The sequence below is a fragment of the Amblyomma mixtum genome, chromosome 3 (assembly GCF_055824585.1).
Source record: "Amblyomma mixtum isolate Tamu chromosome 3, ASM5582458v1, whole genome shotgun sequence".
Lineage (NCBI taxonomy): Eukaryota > Metazoa > Arthropoda > Arachnida > Ixodida > Ixodidae > Amblyomma > Amblyomma mixtum.
Genome location: NC_143014.1, coordinates 362,648,695 through 362,670,490, shown reverse-complemented (window position 1 = coordinate 362,670,490; position 21,796 = coordinate 362,648,695). Strand labels below are relative to the sequence as shown.

The following is a 21,796-nucleotide window of genomic DNA, read 5'->3' as shown; positions in this document are numbered from 1 at the left end:
CGAACGCGAAGTATATCCCCTTACATGGAGGGAACAAAAGTGAGATTCCACATAGGCACCACACGGCCGCACATGGCACGTCCGACGGGGAGAGGAAAAGGAGGAAGACAGCTTACAAGCGTCGGCTCAGGACAGAAGAGAATTGTAGACCACCCTGTAAAGACCTTTCATGTACTCAGTTCTGTAATACAATCCTTTTTTTTTTGTTTTCCCCTAAAAAGTGTTTCTCGATTGTTCAAGAACCAGTCCATAGTCGAGATATCCCACAGCATGCAAAAATGCCTGTGCGTTCTGTGATGTGCAGGCACGGAGCTCTACACTACAGCATCCTTCGTAGCGAGGTGTTGGACTTTTTGGGCTTCATTTGTGAAAATTCGGCATACGTTTTTTCCGCTGTTTATTCCAGAATGCGTTTTTTTTTCAGCGAATATTATTTTGCGATTAATGAAAACGGGCTATTTTCGGTGATTTAATTTGTGGTGACTTTCGGCCTGTCCCCCTGCAATTGCTTTTTCCACGTGTCTGGGCGAAGCACACTTTAAAGCAAGGAATAGATTTTCTGCTGTGGAAGTTAACGTGCTGTGTGCATTGTGCTACAGGAAATGACTGCATGATTATAATTTGTCAATTTTCTTTTATTCCCAAGCTTGTGTTTACAGCCCCTGGTGATTGCAGCTTCGACTGTGGTCCTGGGTTTCATTTTAAAGGCTGAGGGACGGACTGGATAACCAGTTGCTACCACAAGCTTCATCGGGTTCTTCTGGACAAAGCTTCAAGGACATTTCTTGTGGCAGTTGCAGCTCTTTGGAACACACCAGCAATCCAAGTGGAACTTGAACTTGTTCTTGTGAGTGTGACCATAGTGCTTCATGATGTGTAATCTTTGTGTAGATGCGGTTAGTGCCGGTCATTAATCAAGCATGGCCTCTTGTAATGTTTGTAGTCAAAGTTTTCAGTCATTTTCACGCTACTTTGACCATTTTAAGTTTCACAGTAGCATAGTGGCTGGTGCACCCTGCCCAGTCGATTCATGTGGTGTTGTGTTTAATAATTACGGAAGCTTTAGGAGCCATCTCTCTAGGCACCATAAGAGATCACGCCTTGAATCTGATAGCACCATTTTCCAGTGTCCTGTCTCATCATGCGGAATTTTAGAGCCTAACCGCTGTCAATTTCTGTCTCATGTAGCCAGCCACTTGAGCAACTCAGCTGAAGCAGTTATGTGTCCCTTTGCTGGGTGCATTAGTGTTTTGAGCACAGCTGGTTCATTCAGAACACATGTCTCAAGGTACCACCCAAAGGGCAGAGACATTTTAGAAAGCACTGAGCCCTCTGCTGTTCACCTGGAATTGGAGCCAGACAGCATTCCAACAGCTGACCAAAGTCAACTGTCATCAGCCACTGACACAAACAGTGAATGTAGCAGGGGGGCCAGTGTTTGCAGCCCCTCAAATAGCAGCCTCTTCACTACCAACCTTGCCCAGTTTCTGCTTAAACTGGAAACGCAACATCATTTGCCAGCAAGCACGGTGCAAATCATAGTGAAGGAGATTGACACATTGCACAGCTTGAGCAATCAGATTTCACTGGAGGGCCTGGTTGACGTTCCAGGAGATGTACTCGTGAAAATTGGAACAGTTTTTGCAAAAGATGCACTTCACAGTGGGATGTCTACGACTCTGAAGTCATCATACTGCTGCCACAACTTCTATAAAAAAAACTTTAACTTCATAGAACCTGTGGAAGTCTCTCTAGGCCTCAACAGCCAGAATAGTGAGTCTATATATCACTATGTGCCAGTTGAAAGCCTCATAAAATTCTTGATGTCTCAGCTAAACAGTGAGGAGCATAGTACTTCTGAAGAATGCTTTGAAGATTACGTTTCATGTCAACCTTTCAAGAAGGGTGAAAGTAAATTGGTACGAATTTTGTTATACCAGGACGAATTTGAAATTGCAAACCCTCTAGGTTCTGCGAAGGGAGATTTCAAGCTCCTGGGTGTGTACCTGACCCTTGGAAATGTGCCTTTGTACTGTAGGTCTCGTGTGGAAGCCATGCAGATGGTTTTGCTTTGCCGCCAAAAGGATATTAAAGAATTTGGGTTGGCAAAGGTGTTGCAGCCATTGATAGAGGACATGGTTGGTCTTGAGAGGTCGGGAGTGTTGATCAATGGAGCCCATCATGATGTGCGGCTTGACTTTATAATGGGAGACAACCTTGGCAGCCATGGCATAGGTGGCTTTACACGGAATTTCAGTACCAGCACCTACTTTTGCCGGTTCTGCCTTGTTACTCGCTCTGAATTTGAGCAGGACCCTCTTGCCACTGGGGAAAAGCGAACACCTCAGCACTACCATGAATGCGTCGAGCGCATTGCAGAAAGTGGCTCAACCAACAGTGACTGTGGTATAGTTGAACAGTCACCGTTCCATGCCCTCAAGTTTTTTCATGTGTGCAATTCTGGACTGCCGCCGTGCATTGCACACGACCTCTTTGAGGGGGTGGTTAAGCATGATGTGGCATTGTATATTCATTATTTTGTGAACAAGAAATGTTGGTTCACATATGATTACCTGAATAACAGGATATCAACAATGAAATACACCAACCTTGACTTGCGCAATAAGCCTGCAAAAGTGCTCAGCCAGGGTTTTAAGCTTTCTGGCCATGCAATGCAAAACTGCACCCTGCTTAAGCTGCTTCCTCTATATATTGGCACCAAAGTGGCTGACACAGATGATCCAGTTTGGCACCTCATGCTTACATTAATGCAAATAACTGATCTTCTTCTTGCACCGAAGATAACACCTGCCCAGGTTGCATACCTCAGAGTTCTGATTGAGGACTACATTTCATCTCGAAGCGTTCTCTTCCCAGAACAAAAGTTGAGGCCAAAACATCATTACATGATTCACTACAGTAGTCTTATTGAAGAATTTGGCCCACTTTGTCATGTATGGACATTGCGTTTCGAAAGCAAACATCAATATTTCAAGAACTGCATTCGACATGCTAGGAACTTCAAGAATGTCACAAAGTCACTGTCTGAGAAGCATCAGTTGTCGCAAGCTTTTCTTTCAGCACGTGGCTTATTTCAGACAAAACGTCAGTTTGTTGAGATGAGTCATTCTGAGCAGTATGAAGTGCTGAGTAAGGTGCAAGGTATTCCAATCTCTCCAAACTCCGTGCTTTTAAGAAAAGTTTGTGCACAAGGCTATTGCTATATTGTTGGAGACTATGTGCTTATTTCAGGGACACAATATGATGTTGTATTTGGTATTGTTGTGGCCATTGTCAAAAGTAATGATCATGAAGTAAGGCTCCTGGTTGAGTGTGTGCCTGGTACATTTGTACCGTCATTGTCCCTTTATGTTTTGGAAAAAGAATCTAAAGGAAATGCGTTACTGTCTCTCCATGCACTTCTGGACAAAACACCATATGAGCCATATTGCTTCAATGACACCCCTGTAATCAGGTTGGCCCATTCATTTCCCGAGAAACTGTAAATGGCTTCAGTTGACATTGTTTCATGTTATTGAATGCAGCTTGTGTTTTCAAATCTGGAATTTATACTGTACAGAGTTTGTGTTGTAGAATGTATTGTTCAGTGCCTTGTTTGCACTCATGGTTTGTGCTCGATGGAAGTGAAAGGTGATGGAAGGCTGTTACTGAAAAAAAAAACAACCAGGCTTCATGAGTGAGTGAGTGAAAAACATTTACAGTCAAGTCCACTTATAACAATATTCAAGTGCCATGGAAATACCATTGTTATAACCAATAATTGTTATAACAGGGTTGTGCCGAAAAAAAAAGAAAGGATGACAAACTTCAGAGCATTTATTGACAGTAAATACCCAGAGGGGTTTGATTGTTTTAATGCCTGTAAAAGCTCGTTAATTCGAACTTCAGGAAACCGGAACAATGTTCACTGATGACGAAAGCACCGCCATCACTGTGCCACTGGGAACTTCGCGCACCTCCACGTCACAGGAATCAAGCCGGCTTTCCGGAAGTGATTCTTATGGGAAATTCAAGAAGCATGCAGAACTAAGGGTGCGGTGACAGCAGACAAGAGAAAAAAACTGCGCTGGCTGCATGCATGCGCACTGCACCGACTGATTGGGGGTACACGACATGCGTAGCCAATGCAGCAGCTCTCGTGACGCAATGATGCCTGCCTCTTTTGCTTTCGTGGCGTTGCTGTGCCAGCTTAGTCCATTGGTCGGCCCCACATGTGCGCGCTTTTGTGTTGTAAGCATGGTTTTGCTGGTGTGGTTGTAGCATTCCCTTTTTTTTTCTATAACGGTTGACGCTCAATTACCAGATTTAATTGTTATAACCAATAATGTGCCTTGACAGCATTGCTATAAGCAGTTTATTTTACCATAGACCACATAGCAAAGCTGATGGTGCCATGACTGACCATTGTTATATCCGATATATTGTTATAACCAGTATTGTTATAAGTGGACTTGACTGTATTGCTCCAAAAATCAGGTTTTAGCGGTGGGCCGATGTCTTCATGTCTTCGGCCTCTTCACAAGGTGGGCGCCCCTATTCCAGGGCACCGCTGAGTCTTGCTGCTTCGCAGGCGTGCTGCACCAGTGCCCTTTGGGCCGTGAGCTCGCTGCTGGTCAGCAGGCGCTCCCATTGTTCCGCACTCGGGTCATTTAGCTTGTTAAATGCTCTGTTACGTTCGCATTCCCATGTGATGTGATATAGCGTGGGGGTTGCTCCGCACCACGGACATGTGTCCCTGTATTGTGTAGGGAACATCTTATGTAGTATGTATAAATTGTGGAAAGTCCCTGCTTGCAGTCTCCGCCAGCAGACCGCCTCGTGCTGTGTTAATGATGTGTGGGGTGGTGGGTATTTGAATCTCCGCCCTCTGTGGTAGTTTAATATTTCTGCATACGTTGGTTCCACCGTCATGGGGTCCTCCAGGGTTTCTGACTGCCCTGCTCGGCTCGTGATCTCGCGAACTAGGCTGTCTACCCTCGAGTTACCCTCTATCCCGGTGTGTGCCGGTATCCAGAAAATCCTGTGTCTTAAGGTCTTATTTGGAAGCTTTGCTTCGAGGAGGATGCTCAGCGCTTCCTTGCTTATTTTGCCATGTATGTAGTTCCTGCATGCTGCTTTGGAGTCTGTTAGGATTATCAAAGACTTGTTCCTACGGTAACCTTCGGCCGCCGCTAGAGCTACGGCAGCTTCCTCCCCCTCCGTTACCGTACAGTATCTTAATGTCGCGCTGCTAATTGGTTCCCCCATGTGGTCTACCACTGCTGCCGCGACACGGAACTTTCTGGTCCTGTGGTCCCATGGATAGAGGGCCGCGTCTGTGTATACTGTGTTTTCCATTGTGGCTAGGTTCCGCTTCACATAGTCTGCTCTGGCCTGCCTTCTAGCGGCATGGAGTTTGGGATCCATGTTTCTCGGCAGAGGGCTGATGTCCAGTGTCTGGCGGACCTCGTCTGGAATGCTAGCTGTTCTATCTACGATCCCTTCTACGTTGTGCCCTAATCTCTTTAGGAGCTTGCGGCCGGTCGCTGTCTGCTGGAGCCTGGCTATTTGCGCACTTAGCTGTGCTTCCGTTAGTTCTTCGAATGTGTTGTTTAGGCCCATTTGTAGCAGCTTTTCATTTGATGTGTTTCTTGGCAGATGGAGTGCCGTCTTGTATGCCATTCTTAGCAGCGCCTCCGTCTGTTCTTTGTCTTTCTTGGTCATGCGGTGGTATGGCAACGAGTACATGACTGCTGACTATCAGGCTTCTGATGAGCTTGATCGTGTCGCTTTCTCTCATCCCGCTTCTGTTCTGTGATACCCTCTTTATCATGCGGCTTATTTGTTCTGTTGACTTCTTGAGTAGGCTAATTGTGTAGGTACATCTCCTGCTTCCTTGGATCCACATGCCCAGGATGCGTATCATATCCCTTTCTGGTATATTTTGGCCTTCTAACTTTACTGTCAGTTCCTCCTTGGTAGGGTTGGACCCTGCCCTAAGAAGTTCCGACTTTTCCGTGGAGCAGGCTAGGCCCCTTTCCCTCACGTACTCTTCTACACACGTTGCTGCTTCTTGCAGTCTGTCTTGCTTTTGTCCTAGCGAGCCTCGATTCACCCAGACCGTAATGTCGTCGGCGTACATCGCGTGCTGGATGCCATCGATCTTGCTGAGTCTTCTGGCCAGTCCGATCATTGCAATGTTGAAAAGCACTGGTGAGATTACGGATCCTTGCGGCGTGCCCTTACGTGGGGTGGTAAAGGTGTCGCTTCGCAGGTCTCCCAATCCCACTGTCGCTGTGCGTTCTGACAGGAAGGATCTTACGTAGTAGTGGGTTCTTCTTCCGCAGTTGGCGTTGTTTAGGCCTTCCATAATAGCCTCGTGGCTAACATTGTCGAAGGCCCCTTTGATGTCCAGGGCCATGATAATGTTTTCGCCAGTTCTAGGTGCCGTGTCTATGATCTCTTCCTTGATCTGCAGCAGGACGTCGACAGGTTCGCCCGGAAGCCGAACATGCTGTGCGGGTACTGTTCTTCGTCCTCCAGGTATTGTTGAATTCGCCTGGTGACGATTCCCTCGTACAATTTGCCAAGGCACGACGTGAGGGAAATGGGTCTCAGGTTCTCAATTTGAAGCTTCTTGCCGGGTTTGGGTATCATAACCACGACAGCGTGCTTCCACTCCTTCGGCACCACTCCCTCTGCCCACAGCGTGTTGAGGTACGCCGTGAGCTGGTCGATCGCCTCGTCGCTCAGGTTGCGGATCAAGGCGTTCTTGATCTTGTCGGCGCCTGCTGTATTTCTTGTTGTCGCGCTTATCGCTGCCTGGTGATCGGCCTGTCCATTGCGGGATTGTCTGCTCCTTGATACTCCCCGTTGTAGCCCTGGGGGTTGTCCTTGCCGTAGCATTTGATGCGGACTGCTTCTAGCAGTTCTTCGTCCGATCCTTCGTACTGGTAGGCCAATTTCTGAATTGCCTTGCCACTTTCTGCTTTTGTCTTGGTTGGGTCCATGAGGGCCTTGAGTATGCGCCACGTCTTGGCCGTGCTGAGCGTGCCGTTCAGTGAGCTGCTGAACTGCTGCCATCCCTGCCTGGCCAGTTGCGTCGCATACTCCTCTGCCTTCATCGTGATTTCCGCAATCTTCTTTTTGAGTTTTCTGTTTAGCTTTTGTTTTTTCCAGCGTTTGGTGAGCCCGCGTCTTGCCTCCCATAGCCCGAGTAGCCGCCTGTCCACCTCCGGTGCTTGTTCTGTTCTATCTATTTCCTTTGTATAGAGTTCTTGTATTTGTTTCAGCTGTTGGCTCCACTCCTCTATGGAAGTGATTTCCCCTTTTAGCCGTTCGCTGTGCTTGCGGAAGGCGTCCCAGTTGGTAAGGTGGGCCGTTCCGATCTTCTTCTTTACGTTGTCTGCTTCGATTGCCGTTCTTAGAATGTAGTGGTCACTGCCAAGGTCTTCCAACAGATTTTCCCACTCGGCCTGCTTTGCTCCCTTAATAAAGGTGAGGTCAGGGCAAGTATCTGGACTCACACTGTTACCTAGCTGTTACACTGTTAAGTAGCTGGCATAAGTTGATTGCAAAAAAGAGATGTTGATAACAAACTCTTTTTGCCAAGACTCAGTAAATAATCTTAGAACCACTCCTTTGAATTTGTAATGCTGCTTTGTGTTATTCCTGTGTGATGCTTTTTAGAATAAACATGTGTGTGAGCACAAACCTCACTCAGTTTTCTCAATGTGGTCTATCCTATTACATGGGTGTAAGTAGTTTGCAGGATATTATGCCAAGTTCACCTGCATGCCTTCATTACATATCAAAGGCCAGTGTTTATGGGAACTGTCGGATGTGAAGTTTTTGCTGGAAGATTGTATGCATGTTGATAAAAATGAATTAAGTATGCATGCGAAATTTGTGATGTCTGATTTCAGTGTACAACACTTACATACAGTACAGCTGTTACAGAACTTTTTTTTTCTTCACTAGTGCAGGTATAAAAAGCTGCAATGCCACTAGTAAAGATATGGAATGCTGATCAGTCTGTAAAAAGAGTTGGAAATGCGAACACCATTGAAGAAGTCTTGGCACAAGCCCGTGAAAAGGGTGTGTGCATGGCGGAACATGCAAAGGTAAATCTTTCAACCTTGCATTGGAGCTTTATCAAGTAGGAGTTGTTACTTGCAACACCGCATTGTACTATGGCTGTGCTTTTTGATGATTGGAGCTTGATCAAGTAGGAGTTGTTACTAGCAATAGAGCATTGTACTATGGCTATGTTTTTTGGTGACTTCTGTTTTTTAATTTAAACTTAGCTTGCCCTAATGTATAAGCATCTAGTGGAGTTGCTTGGATTTGACTACATAACAACAATAAGCCCTTCTTATTTGATGGGAGGGAGAAAGCAAGACATACATCACAAAACAAAAAGATGTGGTTGGGGGGGCGTGGCTGTGTTGCTAGAGCTGAGAAGATCACTCCCTATAGCACAGGGACAAAGGCCCCTCTTCTTCCCTTTCCTGCCCAGCCTCTGCTGCATTGCCAAAGAAAGTTGTCTGCATGTATAGCATGTATTAGGATATCTCTGAGGTTCGTGTTGTATTTGTGTGTAACCCTTGGTGCCTTGGCAACTATCTTAATGAGAGTCTTTGCTAGTTCGCATAGTGTGGTATTTCCAGAGCTTTGTTTATGTTCGTAATGTCATTTGAGTATTTCGTTATAGAAGCAGAGGTCATCTCTTAAGTATGCAGGCTCCATTCAGGCTTCAGATCTGCAAGCGATAAGAAAATGCAAAGAAGGCATTCCTAATTCACGAATTTAAAGAGGTTACAACCAGCAGAAATAAGCTTTCGTATTGTTAACATAGTTCTCAATATTTTGAACCTAGCCAAAGTAAGTGCTAGAATAACGTCACAAGAAAAAAAGCTACACAAGCCTTTCAGGCCATTCCTATCCCCACTTGTTTCTGCCTGTCATATTTGTTTCCTTTTTTGTTTGTCTAATTTACCATCTCCTACATGCCTGCTGCTATCCTGTCAACGATCCCTTACTTTACACTCTCCCTTTTTTCTCTCCTTTTTGACTTCTTTCGCATGAAGCTCGCTTTTCCATCCTGCTCTCTTCTCCTCTATCTTGTACCCACCTTTTTATTTTTTAATATGTGCTCTATATCTAGTTTTACTCCACCTGATTTTAGAAATTTTTTGTGTTTCTTGCCACCTGCTGCAGCCTTTATATGTGGGCAACATGTCCGAGTTCACTTTCGCTGCCTTTCCTTCCACACCATGCCCTCACCAGTCCTTCCTTATCGTAGTGAAGACACATTATTAATAACTGCACTTACCAAGATGAAGACAAGTTCTTTTGTCAAAATGTTGCATAGTGGGCTGAGGCTACCCGCAAACTTGCTCATTTCCTTTTGTGCTTTTTGTGTTTGTTATTCAATGGTAGAGATCCCCTTTGGAAATTCCTTGGAATATGGAGCATAAGCACATTTCCATGATATTCAGAAAAATTCAGTTCACTGTAGAAGTAACAGTGTCATCATAATTATTTGCCCAACTGCATCCACTCGGGACAAAGCCTCTCCCATATCTTCCTCAATGAACCCTGTCCTGTTCCAGCCGCGACCACCTTACTCTCCAACACTTTCTATTCTTATCTGCCAACTTGACTCATTGCTGCCCCTTGCTGTCTCTTTCAATCCATTTTTTTTACTCGAGTATCATCAGTTATATTGCATTCTTCGCGGTATGCGCACTGCCCACTCCCATTTCTTCCCACTTTTTGTTGCCTGATGCAATGTGTTCTCTTCCTGTCTCTTAGCATTACTCATGTTCCTTTCTATAGCTCACTGCATTAGCAGCAGCTAACAAACCAGCAGATGTGAATAACTGCTCAAAATGCTCATTCCTATGAGGCATTTCCATGCTGCCCTTGTGAGTACCCACACGTGGCCAGAGCAATGTGTCGCATTTTCAGTTAGCTTTAATGCCCTTTTCATATCTCTTGCTTAAGAATGCCAAGCTGAAGCTCCTTGACTAAGTCGAATAAAATTGAAACAGCTGCAATTTTTTATTCGTTTCGAAGTGTGCATCCACTCTGTGCCAGCGAATTTTGATTCGCCTCTGCGTCTGAAAGAATGATCCTCTCTTGTGGCAGGTCTTTCTTCGCGACTGGACTCAACTTGATGAAGAAATTTTCAGTGATGTTGTGGCTGAACTTCCTTTGGGTGAAAGGATCCTTGTTGTTTGCGAAACTGTGCCCCGAGCAGAAGCTCCCATCTCAGGTAAATTGTGTTGCATTCTGCCCATGTTTTTTTAACATGGCTAAGTACCTGCTTTATCAGCATGAAAGTGTTCTTTGTTGATAGGTTATGTATGTGCATATTGCTTTGAAACTGAGTATTTTATGTGATTAATTTTTGTCCTCATGATTAGCTACAATGGCCACTGCTCACAGCAACATCAGTAATGCCATTTTCAAGAAGTGTTAAAATTATATGTTTGCATACAAGGTGGGCATTGGAGCTGAATGACCTGTTTTTAAATTTGTACTAAACTACTTTCTTGAAAGCATCACTGGAGTCAATGCCCATTTATTATTGACAAGAAACCACTGTGAGTAAAAGTAGCATTAAAACTAAAAACATCGGCTGATATGAGTGCCAGCATTACAAATTAATCATGCTACCTTTATTTCTTAATTAAAATGTGCTGCAAAAAAAGTATAATACAAAAAGTTGATATTTTGACTGACTTATTTCAATCCCTCTAAATAGGTGAATTACAAGTGCAGGCAAGCACCTCAAGCCACAACCACACAGAGCAAAGCAGCGAGAGACAGTTCAGACTGCATATTGATATGTTACCGGCGCACATTCAAACAGCTCTTGGAGCGGACCCTCCACGCCTTTCCCCTTCTGAGAGACGAGAGTTGGTCCGACATGTGGCACGAGACATGATGCAGAGTTCTTCACGGCCAAACCGGGAATTCATCAGAAGTGTGGCGGATGAGCTCGTGAAGGCATTTCCTAAAGCCCTTGAGGACAGGGGCCTGAATGGCAGCGTATTAGGTCGCGGCTACGACTCGCTCTTTCAACAGTTGGAGAGCAGAATTGAAAATGTTCTTCGTGGGAAGCAGCAGGCATCACTATCCAAAGGAGTGCCTTTTAAAAGAAATGGAAAGTTTTCTTATGGCTGTCCCAATTGGCAACCTCCCAATGACCAAGAAATTGAAAATATTGACAACAAAATGCAGTTCTTGAGACGAGAGGGGCGCAAGACCACACGGGAGATTGATATGTCTCTGGCCATGAAGTACATGGCAGAAACATACGCCCAGCAACGAGCTTTTATAAACTCCTTGGAGCCTGTACACCATACCCAGGAAGTAAAAAATGAATGGCCACTGTTATTTCACCAGCCTTTCTTCTATCAGCATGCAAATGAGCTGCTTGGAAAAGACGTAAAGGTAAGCTCTAACTTGTTTTCCTAATGACAAAAAACTGGCGTAAGGCTGTAGCATGGCTATAGATAGGTTGATTAATCCGTTGCTGTACGTCCAGTCCAAGTCTGCTGAAAGCTCCTCATTTTGTATAGTATTTGTAGCTTTACCCATTATGCTGTACCTTTTGAAGTTGTGATTCAAGGTACATTTAGAAATAGAACTTAAGGCATGCATTTGTTACTGATTTAACAATTTCTAAAGGAGCATAGGCTCCTAATTTTTGGTGTGCATTTCATTCTTTTTACTGATGTGTAAGGCATTACTATACACGGACTGCCACGTGGTTTTCACCTACGACTGCTGAATAATTTACATGCTACACTCTCGCACTGTTTCAGTTTCTGTCTGAACAGCTGACCGAAAGCTGTGACATCCGTCACATTTCGGTCACGTGAGGTATGAAACAACTGCGATATAATTGTTCCTTTCTTATTTTAATTCACTGCAATGCTGAAGCCAGCCTACTGCATAACAGGCGTGACATGGAATGAAGAAGCGGTGATTATATTGCAGTTTTTTTTATGTCTCATGGGATCTATACAAAACCTCGATGTCACAGAGCGTTTGAAACTTAAATAGCATGAGGTAAAAATTCAGTTATAAATTATTTATCAGTCATAGGTGAACACCACATAGCAATTGATGTACAGTAATGTCTTGTGCATCATTGCAAAAAAAAAACATGCCACCAAAATTAGGTGTATATGCTCCTTTTATACAACATTATCATCTCTTGGCAAGCACTGTATGAATGTGTGTCAGCTAGAATGTTATATATTTTGTGTCCCTATGCTTTGCGGTGTCGGTAAGAGTGCAGCAACATGTCAGGTCTCGCAGCTTTGTAAACAAAGCCCATTTGATATTCTATTTCAGAGCACATTTGAGGAGAATTTGCAGCAGTGCTGCCCTCGGTTACTGACCCATCTGGAGTCGTCATCAAAAAAAGACATTATCTACATGCTGCTTCGAGAAAAACTCGAAGAGGAGAATGGTAACACCAGAGCAAAAGAACATGTGACGGTGCCACTTTTGGCTGCTGTTTTTAATGACAAAAGTGATGTCCTTTTCAAGGTTTTGGAAGTGAGTATGACTCCCTTTGAATAATGTGCTCTGTGTTGCTTTGTAGTTCCAGTATACATGGTCAATGTTGCACAGCAGATAATTATTTCTCTCATTAGCTGTGATAGCAATTTAACACCCAGGTGCCAATGTTTTTCTTTCATTGCTTCTGACATGCCACACTTAGTTATGTAGGTCTAGCATTCAACTTTCGCTTCCATGAATATGCTTCTAGTGGTAATAATTCTTTCTTGGCGAGTTGTTAGATATTTAGTATGGGAAGCAATGCGAAGGCACAAACCACAAGACAGACGGCACAAGCGTTTTTGTGTGTGTCATCGTTTTTGTGATGGGACAGGCTTCGCGTTATGTTTCACAGGTGCTTCTAGGAACTTGATTGTACAAGGGTCTCTGGCCCATGGAAACTTAGTGAGTAGCAGTTGTCTGTTTTGTCACTGACTTAGTATGAGGACAAAAAGATTTTCTTGATTTTTAACCTTTCTTAGCAAAGCACTGCAATGGCTGATATGTCATTACCAGCAGTGTAGTAACATTTTTCATTTTCATTTCATCATACATGAAATTCAAATTTTTTATCTCCCCTCAGGAAGGAACAAGCATCAACGATTGCTTGACTGAACTCCCTTCAACGCCCATTGTTGTTGCTTTAGGTAGGCCTCATTGCACTGTGATAATAGTTATGTATGCAACCTGTACTTTGCGCTGGGTATAACATAAAGCCTCTAACTTAAAATATTCTTTTAGGCTGTCGACCAAGAGGCCCATGGAAATGCTGCTGATTTAGGCACTAATGGTCTACTTTTATGTGATGTTATTGCCGGAAAGGAGTAGTGTTTGGATTACCTGTAGCTTTTAATGAAAGGGAGACCTGAGTGCACTACAGATTCGATGTATCACTGTTAACTTGTAAATGGTTAGACTAATGCCCTGGCTTATTTTAGTATGCCTGCTTCAGTCATGGATGAATAGTATATGCAACCATATTTCTTTCCAGTAATGACTGACAAGGTATAATTCTAGCATGGCCCTGGTCCTGTGTTCATAACCCACTGCTACGGAATTAATATACTACCATAAGGGTTTGCTATCCCAACCAATGCAGTCTAATCTGATTTGATTCTGGTTCTCATTGCTAGGAATTGGCTTGTTTTTATTTAAAAATAAATGATGGTTGAAAGGTTAGCAAAAAAATTAATAGGCACTGCGTGGATTCAAAATTTTCTTCTTTTAATGGTGGCTCTTCCTTTTCCAGGAAGCATATACAGCAAACATTGCTTTGTTTGTTGTGAGAACGAAATCGTTTTTGCAGAAGCAAGCGACTTCACTGAAGCAGCATGTACTGCTTTCATTTTGTACTATGTAATGAATCTGGAGTACCCAGAGGGTGCTGCCGTAACCCTCGAGTTCGTTCAAAGGTGAGTGCCCCACGTTAAAGGGCTTTTGGGACCATCTTTTTTTTCCTAGTAATTCTGACAATATAATGTTCTCAGACCTTGCAGCCATTTTCATAAAAAGCATTTTGCCTTCTAGGATGTTTACTTGTGCTGCAAATGTATTTAATGCACCCAACACTAACTAGCTTATTTTGTTTTTTCTACACTTTGCCTAGTGTAGGTTGCATTTTTCATCTCCTTTTGGTACCCAGTGCATAGTTTTTCAATGTGCCTACATTTGTGCTGCATCGTACTGCTTTTGCTAGGTGAACCTGATGTACATCCGGCCAGTTCTTTAGCAGTGCCACAACAGCGCTGACCAAACAGATGTACAGTGTTTGTGACAAATTGAAGCAGAAAAAAAAGGATGAAAATGCAAGCACTTTGAGTGCATGTGCAATATTCTTGGCTGTTTGCCACCTCACTGCATCACAGACTGCTGTACAACTGTGTTTTGCACTTGTGATACCGTTAAGAAATTGGCCAAGTGTACATATGGACAGCACAAACTCAGCTTGATTTGTGTTGTTTCTCATAGGTTTTCAGTGTAAAATCCGGCCATGGCTTCTCGTACTATACCTGATTGATGATATTTAACAGAAGAGGTGACTGCAGCCTTTGGCAGCATATTTCTTTGGCATCTGAAGCTTCTCATGCACACAGCAGTTACTTTACTTCTTTTGTCCACTGCTACATCTGCCCCTTATGCTTTTCTTTGCCTACACAATTTACTGCAGAGCACTTCAAAAGAGCAGCAACCAACAGGAAAATAATTTGCTCACTTGTGTCTGCATGCTGTGCCTTAAGGAGAAGAAAGATGACTGAGCAGGCTAATAGTGTTTGAGGTCTGAGGCTAGTATAACTGGCAGCTCTGTGGGATATACTTTAGCTTAATTATGGAGCCATAATTAAGCCTAAACACTAGCAATATCTCAACTTACTTCCTGGCATGAGACCAAAGCTATATTACAGTCGAACTGGGATATATCGTTCTTGAAACAGATTGCAAAATAATTTGATATTGCATAACGTAACAAGAAGAAATATGTTTGCCAAAAACAAAACAATGAAGGCATGTACAGGGAGAGAACCAAAGATCCAAACAAACAGTCGCGCAGCCCAGCGCCCGAACACCCATTTCGTCCTTGTCGTCTTCCACGCACACGCACAGCACTTCGTCCTTGCCTATGGCTGTGACAATATCAATAATTCAATATACAAAATACTGACGTATAACCTAGATGTAGGAATACATTTCACCCAGGCCAGTGATGCCCTTCTTGCAGTGATGTGCCACCCACCTGTGTGCTGGTAGTGCACAGCTCGGACATTGGTAGGCCTAACTTGCTTAGTATCAAAGCCGTAGCGTACAGTTTGTTTCTTAAATAGCAGTAGCCACTCTTTATTTTAAATGGTCTAATTGTTATCATTACACTGTAAATTGAATAATCATTCTTTAAAATTAAGGCACAGTTGGCTCCCGCAATGCCTTCAGCAGCAAAGCAAGTGAGGGCCGCGAGTAGACTTTAGTTGGGTTGACTTTACTGCATAACTGTAATGCGGCATGGGAAATGAGTACACGAGACCTATGGGCACCACCCTCAAGTACATACCACCTGTTAATGACCTCTGCATGCAGTTTCACATTGCACTAACAGAAGATTCCCAAGACCGCGGAGGCGACCCATCTGCGCATGAAGTGACTGAATAACACCGTTATGAAATTGGAATTCGATATGCAGCATGACTTCCCTGTACTTTTACAAAGGATTTTCAAGGGTGTAATCGGTGTATTCGATCTAGGCGATAAATTCACAATATCTGGTTTCGATATGTCTGAGCTCAACTGTATATGTAAACATTGGTGATTCTTGAAAAGTGCTGCTTGTTTATTTAAATACTTCAGTGGCCCTAAGCAGGCATTGCGTAGGAGGGGGAAATAAAAAGGTATCTTGCTAATTATTATACATGGTCTGCGCACATGCACGCTTTCCTGCTTTCACTGGGCATCATGGTGCTTTTGAGACCTAAATCTATGCTTGCTTGCATTTTTGAGTAGTGGAAAAATGCTAAAAGAAACAGACTTGCTATGTTGTTCTAATTGAAATTCACATTAAAAGGAGGGTTAATCAGGCATTAAAACATCATTTAAAAAAAATGTTGATGCAGAGGGCTCTACAAGTAGGGCATGTGTTTTCTTTCCTTACAGGCAATTGTTTGACATAAATCCACCAAATGGAAGCAGGCGGAAGGGTGCAAAACGTTTCAGGACATCTGTGCCATCAAAAATAATGAACCTTGTGAACAAACTAGGTCTTCAAGTTGTGAGTCAATATTTTGCTGCTCTGTTATACTTTCAACTTGTTGTGCTTAAGTGTTGGTAATGTATGGAGTTAACAGCTTTCTTGACCATTGACACATTCACTTTGAATGCAGCCTAAGCTATACCCCTGTCAAGCTCGCAAGTTAAGTACACGGGGAATGCGCTCTGGCATCCCGAATTACACTTCAGGCTTCGCAGTGCTGAACGGAAGGCAAAGTGCACTCGTAGTAAAAAAATGGGAAGACGAAATGAGCGGAATTTTTGAAGAGGTCGAAGAAAAATAAAAAAAATTAAGAATTGACTGTTTGACGTGATAGCGCAATTGAAATGAGCTTAAACAGTTTCTAACAACGAAAAAAATTAGAAATAGAAAACCAGCCAAGACTATATCCTGAGTTTTGACAACAAACAAGATGGTGGTGTGAAGCGGAGTTACATCTGATCACGTTCCTTTGTTGTGTTGCTTCACTTGAAGTATAACAAAGAAATATTTTTAAAAACAGTGTTATAGCAAGTAATAAGCTTGTGAGTACTTTTTATGAACCATACATAGTGTGCCTTCAAAGTCGCTACTGTCGAGGTTGCGCACTCGGCCCTCAAAGTGCATTCCCTGATCCCTCTACAAGAGGAGTGCACTCTTCTGCGAGTCATGCTTCACTTGAGACGTTTAGATTGGACAAAATGCAGTTATAGCAAGTGACACTCTCCGTAAGTGCACTTAACTTGGCCGCTTGACAGGGGTATTGCTCCTCTGAGGCAAATTATGTGTCTGCACATCTCTCATAATAGGATTTTTATGGCACTTAAAAAGGGACCCTCTCTTTACAATATTTATTAGGCTATGTAAAAGGCCACTCACAAAGTTGTTTTTGGGGCTTTCTGTGGACTTCTTTTGTAGAAGAGTCCTATACCTGCGTACCTTTGTAGATGAGGCATGTTCTATATCCATCATATGCAAGCAAATAATGTTGGATATCTACTCTAGTGCTTATGGAGTTAGCGTCAACTATTAATCTGCACAGTCATTTGGTATCTACCCTGCTGAAAATTTAGAGTAGTACTTTTCAATGGCTGACCAGCTGCTGCATTCATCTTGTGCATGAACTCAAACCTCTACTTATTGTCTGCCAGTTATGGGATACCAAGGCAAAGCATAGCAAAGTTGATTTGTCAGAACAACTTGCACTGCCCTGCTCATTGACTATGCATGTTTTTGTTTTGCAGGAAACAGAATGAACTCAACGGAGAATGAATGAACGGGCGCAACTCAAGAACACAACAGTAAATACCCCTCATAGGAAGTCTCTCCAGCCAATGGTGTCAGCCAATCGTCATGAGATCGTGGTCGACACCACTGGATGGAGGGCGTCCTGTGAGGGGCATTCACTGCTGCGTTCTTGAGTTGCATCCAACTGTAACAGCATCAGAGACAAAGGAGCGGTGCAAGACTCAACCAACGTTGTGCTTTTTCTGTGCATTTCGTCATGTCTGCTGTTGCAAATATATACACTATATGTTCACCATGTACAGTGTTTTTAATCTTGTTAAGCAAACAACACAGCTTTTTATGAATGCATGTGTGTCCCATACTGTAAAGAGGGATTCAGAATAGTTCAGCTCATATACTGTATACATGTAATGCCTGCCACAAAACTTTTTGAATTTCTGGAACTGCCGTAAACACGAAATGAACTACCCATACTATATTTACGACGCAGCCATGCATGAATAACGTACTGCCACTATAGAAATTACGGAAGAGATGATTTTAAATAATTATTGCTCCATATTTTGTTTTATGTAGAGTGCATTATTTTTGTGGCATTTCTCCGTAATCATTTTACGTAACCTAAATTATTTGTACGGCATCTCTCCATATAGTTTCTACGGATAGGGAATTTTTTTTACAGCACACACACTTTAAAGATTACGGAAAGCCTACGGCAACAATTTACCAGCAGCTTTTGCCATAAATGGGAGCAATTTTTTTTACAGTGTTCATATTAGCCCAGCATTCTTTCAGCTGATGAGGGTCGCGTCGGGTCATCCCGTGATTACTGTTAAACAGTCTGGCGATTTCCTTCCAGGTGTCGTTTTTTTTCGCCAGCGAAGAAACGTCAGTTTTCTTGCATTCCAGTATGTGGCGATGTGCCTTCACCACTGCCATTACCCGCTCCTTTTTTTCGAAGGTGAAGCGATTCGCTGGTCTCCGATGAGAGCTGGAGTCTTCAGATGATTGTTGAGACATTTCGGCGACTTCTGCTCACGTGAATAAACAAGCCTTGCTAGTAGGCACACGTGAACTGAAAAGATGAAAGTGGAAAAAACTGGCGATGGCTCAACTACAATTGGCTCAGTAGTGGGGCACGCTGCCAACCAAAGACGTCATTCAAGCGAAAGCGGGCCTGAAATGTAGTTTTATTGCTGGCATTTTTCTGCAGAATTCACTCATACCTAGTGCCTGTTTACGATTGCTGAACGAAACGCGTTGTTTTATAATAGTAGAACGTGCGTTAATATAATAGAATGTTGAATACTCTCGTCCCCATTCTCCATGTTGAATACTCTCCCCATGTTAAATACTCTCTTGCATTCGGGGGTTACAGGCTTCGCCTTTTCAAAACTTTGCCGAAGAGTTTACCAGTCAACAGAAGCAACTGTGTGAATGCAAAAACATACAAAAATTCGAGAGGGGTTGCGCACACAACACCCGCATTTCCCCGACCCACACCCTCTCCCGATCGTTGCCCTTGGTTCGCGGAAGATGGGCCTCGTAGTTCTTTTCGAAATTAAGAAAGGACGGGGGTCCCAACTCTGCTTGCTGGAGTGAGCTTACTTGCTGTTGGGTTAGTTGGTTCATCATAAAATTTTTGAATGGCGCAAAGGAACAAAGACAGGAATACAGGCGCTCTTTCTGTCTCCGTGTCTTCCTGTCTTTGTTCCTTTGCGCCATTCAAAATTTAATAAGGGCAGCTTTCCTCCTATTTTCTCACGGCCTTGCAGCCTACCCTTGCGATGAGTCATGGCCACGAAAGAAGCTGCGACTGCCGATCACTGTCCCCGCGCTTCTGGGAAAAGCCTGCGCGCCCAGCACGCGCCGCGACGGGCGTCGAAAAGTGGCGTGCACCTCCAAGCTCCCCGTGCTGGCTCGCTCCCTTTCTCGAGCCGAATGTAAAAGAATGTCAAGCTGTGAACAAAAGATGGTTGGGAAGCTGCAAGGATTCCAAGAAAACTTCGGGGAATCTGAAAGAGCTTCAAGCCACGAAGAAAGAGTCCCCGAGAGCCCCGCGCTCCTCCCATTGTTGTAAACCGGACTGCGCTTCTGACGCGCGCGCGAGCGCCCGCGCGCAGGCGCGGGTATCTGGCACCGTCGGATGCGATCGTCGTGGACGCGCTCGGCGGCGGCAGACGCGACGCGCATGCGCAGGCTTCCTCTGGCCGGCCACTACATCACGCAACGTGGCAACAAAAACCAAGGTTAGGAGGTATCTGACCACATTTCCTGCTCGAGAATGAAAACAATGAACACAGCACGCAAGAAAAGAAAGTATTCCAAATATACCAGTCGAACTACTCGAATGAGCACCTCAATCTGCACATAACAACTTATTCTGTTAATTTCATTAACTGACCTAATGCGGCGCCGTTGGACGAAGCATCGGGGTAATTGGCAGCGCAAGCTACCCAAACAGCATACGTGTCAACGTGTCAAAAACTCAAAAAATCGTAAGTAAATTAATCCGCATTGGTTCCTAGACGACCCAGATGCACAGTAATTGGCACAGCTTATGTGCCCTCGCTTGTTCTCGTGCTCTGTGCCTAGATTCGTGTCGGCCGCGGTTCGCTGACAAGCGCCACTTAAAGGCAATTATTTTCTAATGAACTGAAGCGGCGAAAATACGTTTGGTGCGCATTCACGACAGAAAACATCGTGTTAATGCAATTTCGGATGCAAAGAGGCAAGCCACAGGCAATGACCGGTTCGGCTCTGAAGTGTGCCTTTTTGTTACGCCGAGCTCGACGAATAGTGAGGAATTCAAATCTGACCAATAGAAATGTTGTACTGCACTTAGCTGACTGAACGCAAAAGCGGTAAATCTTAACAAAAACAGCACTGAACCAACATGCGGCACTCACACTACAGACACATGAGGATTTCGTCGGTTGCCATTTGTCACGCTTATTCCGGACAAGCTTACAGAAGCCCCTTTTTCTGGTCTCTTGGAAAATGGAACATCTTCCAACCATTTCTCGCATGGTTGGAGCAATGAGGAACGCAACATCCAGGCATTGCACGGCGATGAAAGCCGCACGGACGCAGCAGTGACGCCCGCGCGACAGCAAAGCGGCGAGGTCGGCGCGGGCAGCACAATGGCGGAGGGAGCGCGCAAAAACAAGTTTATATCAGGTTTATTTTCTTCCTCGGGGACAGTGCGGTTCTTCTTGCCTCGCCATACTCTTAGGAGCTCGGACTTCTCTGTCGAGCAGGCTAGTCCTCTTTCTTTGACAGTCTTCTACGCATGTCGCGGCCTCTTGTAGTCTTTCTTCCTTTTCCCCGAGTGAGCCTTTGGTTACCCATACGGTGATGTCGTCGGCGTACATTGCGTGTCGTATGTTTTCGATTTGCTGTAGTTGTTGGGCTAGCCCGATCATGGCAACGTTGAAAAGGATGGGTGAAATAACCGATCCTTGTGGCGTGCCTTTGTTCGGGGTGTTGAATTTTTCTGATCTTAGCTCTCCCAGGCCGATTGTTGCTATTCTGTTGGACAAAAATGCGGGACAACTAATCCCGGAAAAAACACTCCTCAGGAAATTAGGAATGTGCATACAATCAAACCAATGGTGCACCCGCACCCTAACAATACTTAAAACAGCAACCAACCAAGTAGCTCGCATGGTAACACGGATCTCGAGGAAAAGACACGGCATGAAAGAAGCAGACACGCTACAGCTGGTCAGAAGCCTGGTGGTAAGCAGAGTAACATACAGCCTCCCATACTACCACTGCACAAAATACGAAATGCAACAAGCGGATGCAATCCTGAGGAAAGCCCTCAAGACGGCGCTTCACTTACCGCAATCAAAACCAACCGACAAACTACTGGCTCTGGGGCTACACAACAGTCTCGAAGAACTCCAAGAAGCGCAAATAATAGCACAAATCGAAAGACCAAAACTATCGGCAAAGGGCAGAAGACTCCTGAGCAGATACGGCGGTGAAGCTACAATAAAGGAGACACAAAGCACGGAGACGATACCAGACGAATACAGAAACACCACCAAAGTAGCACCGATACCAAGGAATATGGACCCGAACCTACACATGGTGAGAAGAGAAGCAAGAGCAGAGTACGTACAAAGAACACTGGCAACTAGAAACCACACTGTGTACGTAGACGCCGCTACATACACTGGTAACAGAAACCACAAGAAAAGCAAAGTGGCAACGGTGATCAATTCG

The 21,796-nt window shown here is 44.2% G+C and overlaps 1 protein-coding gene across 1 annotated transcript; it reads left to right on the top strand.

Annotated features, from left to right (window-relative positions):
• Nucleotides 1–682: 682 nt before the first annotated feature.
• LOC149356591 (uncharacterized) lies at nt 683–17,571 on the top strand. The gene is made up of 5 exons (XM_089576380.1): nt 683–847; nt 7,981–8,123; nt 10,153–10,279; nt 10,772–11,463; nt 17,560–17,571. Exons 2-5 carry the CDS (start codon nt 8,001–8,003, stop codon nt 17,569–17,571), a joined length of 954 nt encoding a protein of 317 aa, XP_089432506.1. The 5' UTR covers nt 683–847; nt 7,981–8,000.
• The last annotated feature ends 4,225 nt before the right edge of the window (nt 17,572–21,796 follow it).

What these genes read in the sequence shown, in the direction of transcription:
- LOC149356591 (XM_089576380.1), top strand. Translation starts at nt 8,001, where the DNA reads ATGCCACTAGTAAAGATATGGAATGCTGATCAGTCTGTAAAAAGAGTT. An exon ending in GCATGGCGGAACATGCAAAG is followed by an intron (nt 8,124 to 10,152) that starts GTAAATCTTTCA and finishes CTCTTGTGGCAG; the next exon opens with GTCTTTCTTCGCGACTGGAC. An exon ending in AGCAGAAGCTCCCATCTCAG is followed by an intron (nt 10,280 to 10,771) that starts GTAAATTGTGTT and finishes CCCTCTAAATAG; the next exon opens with GTGAATTACAAGTGCAGGCA.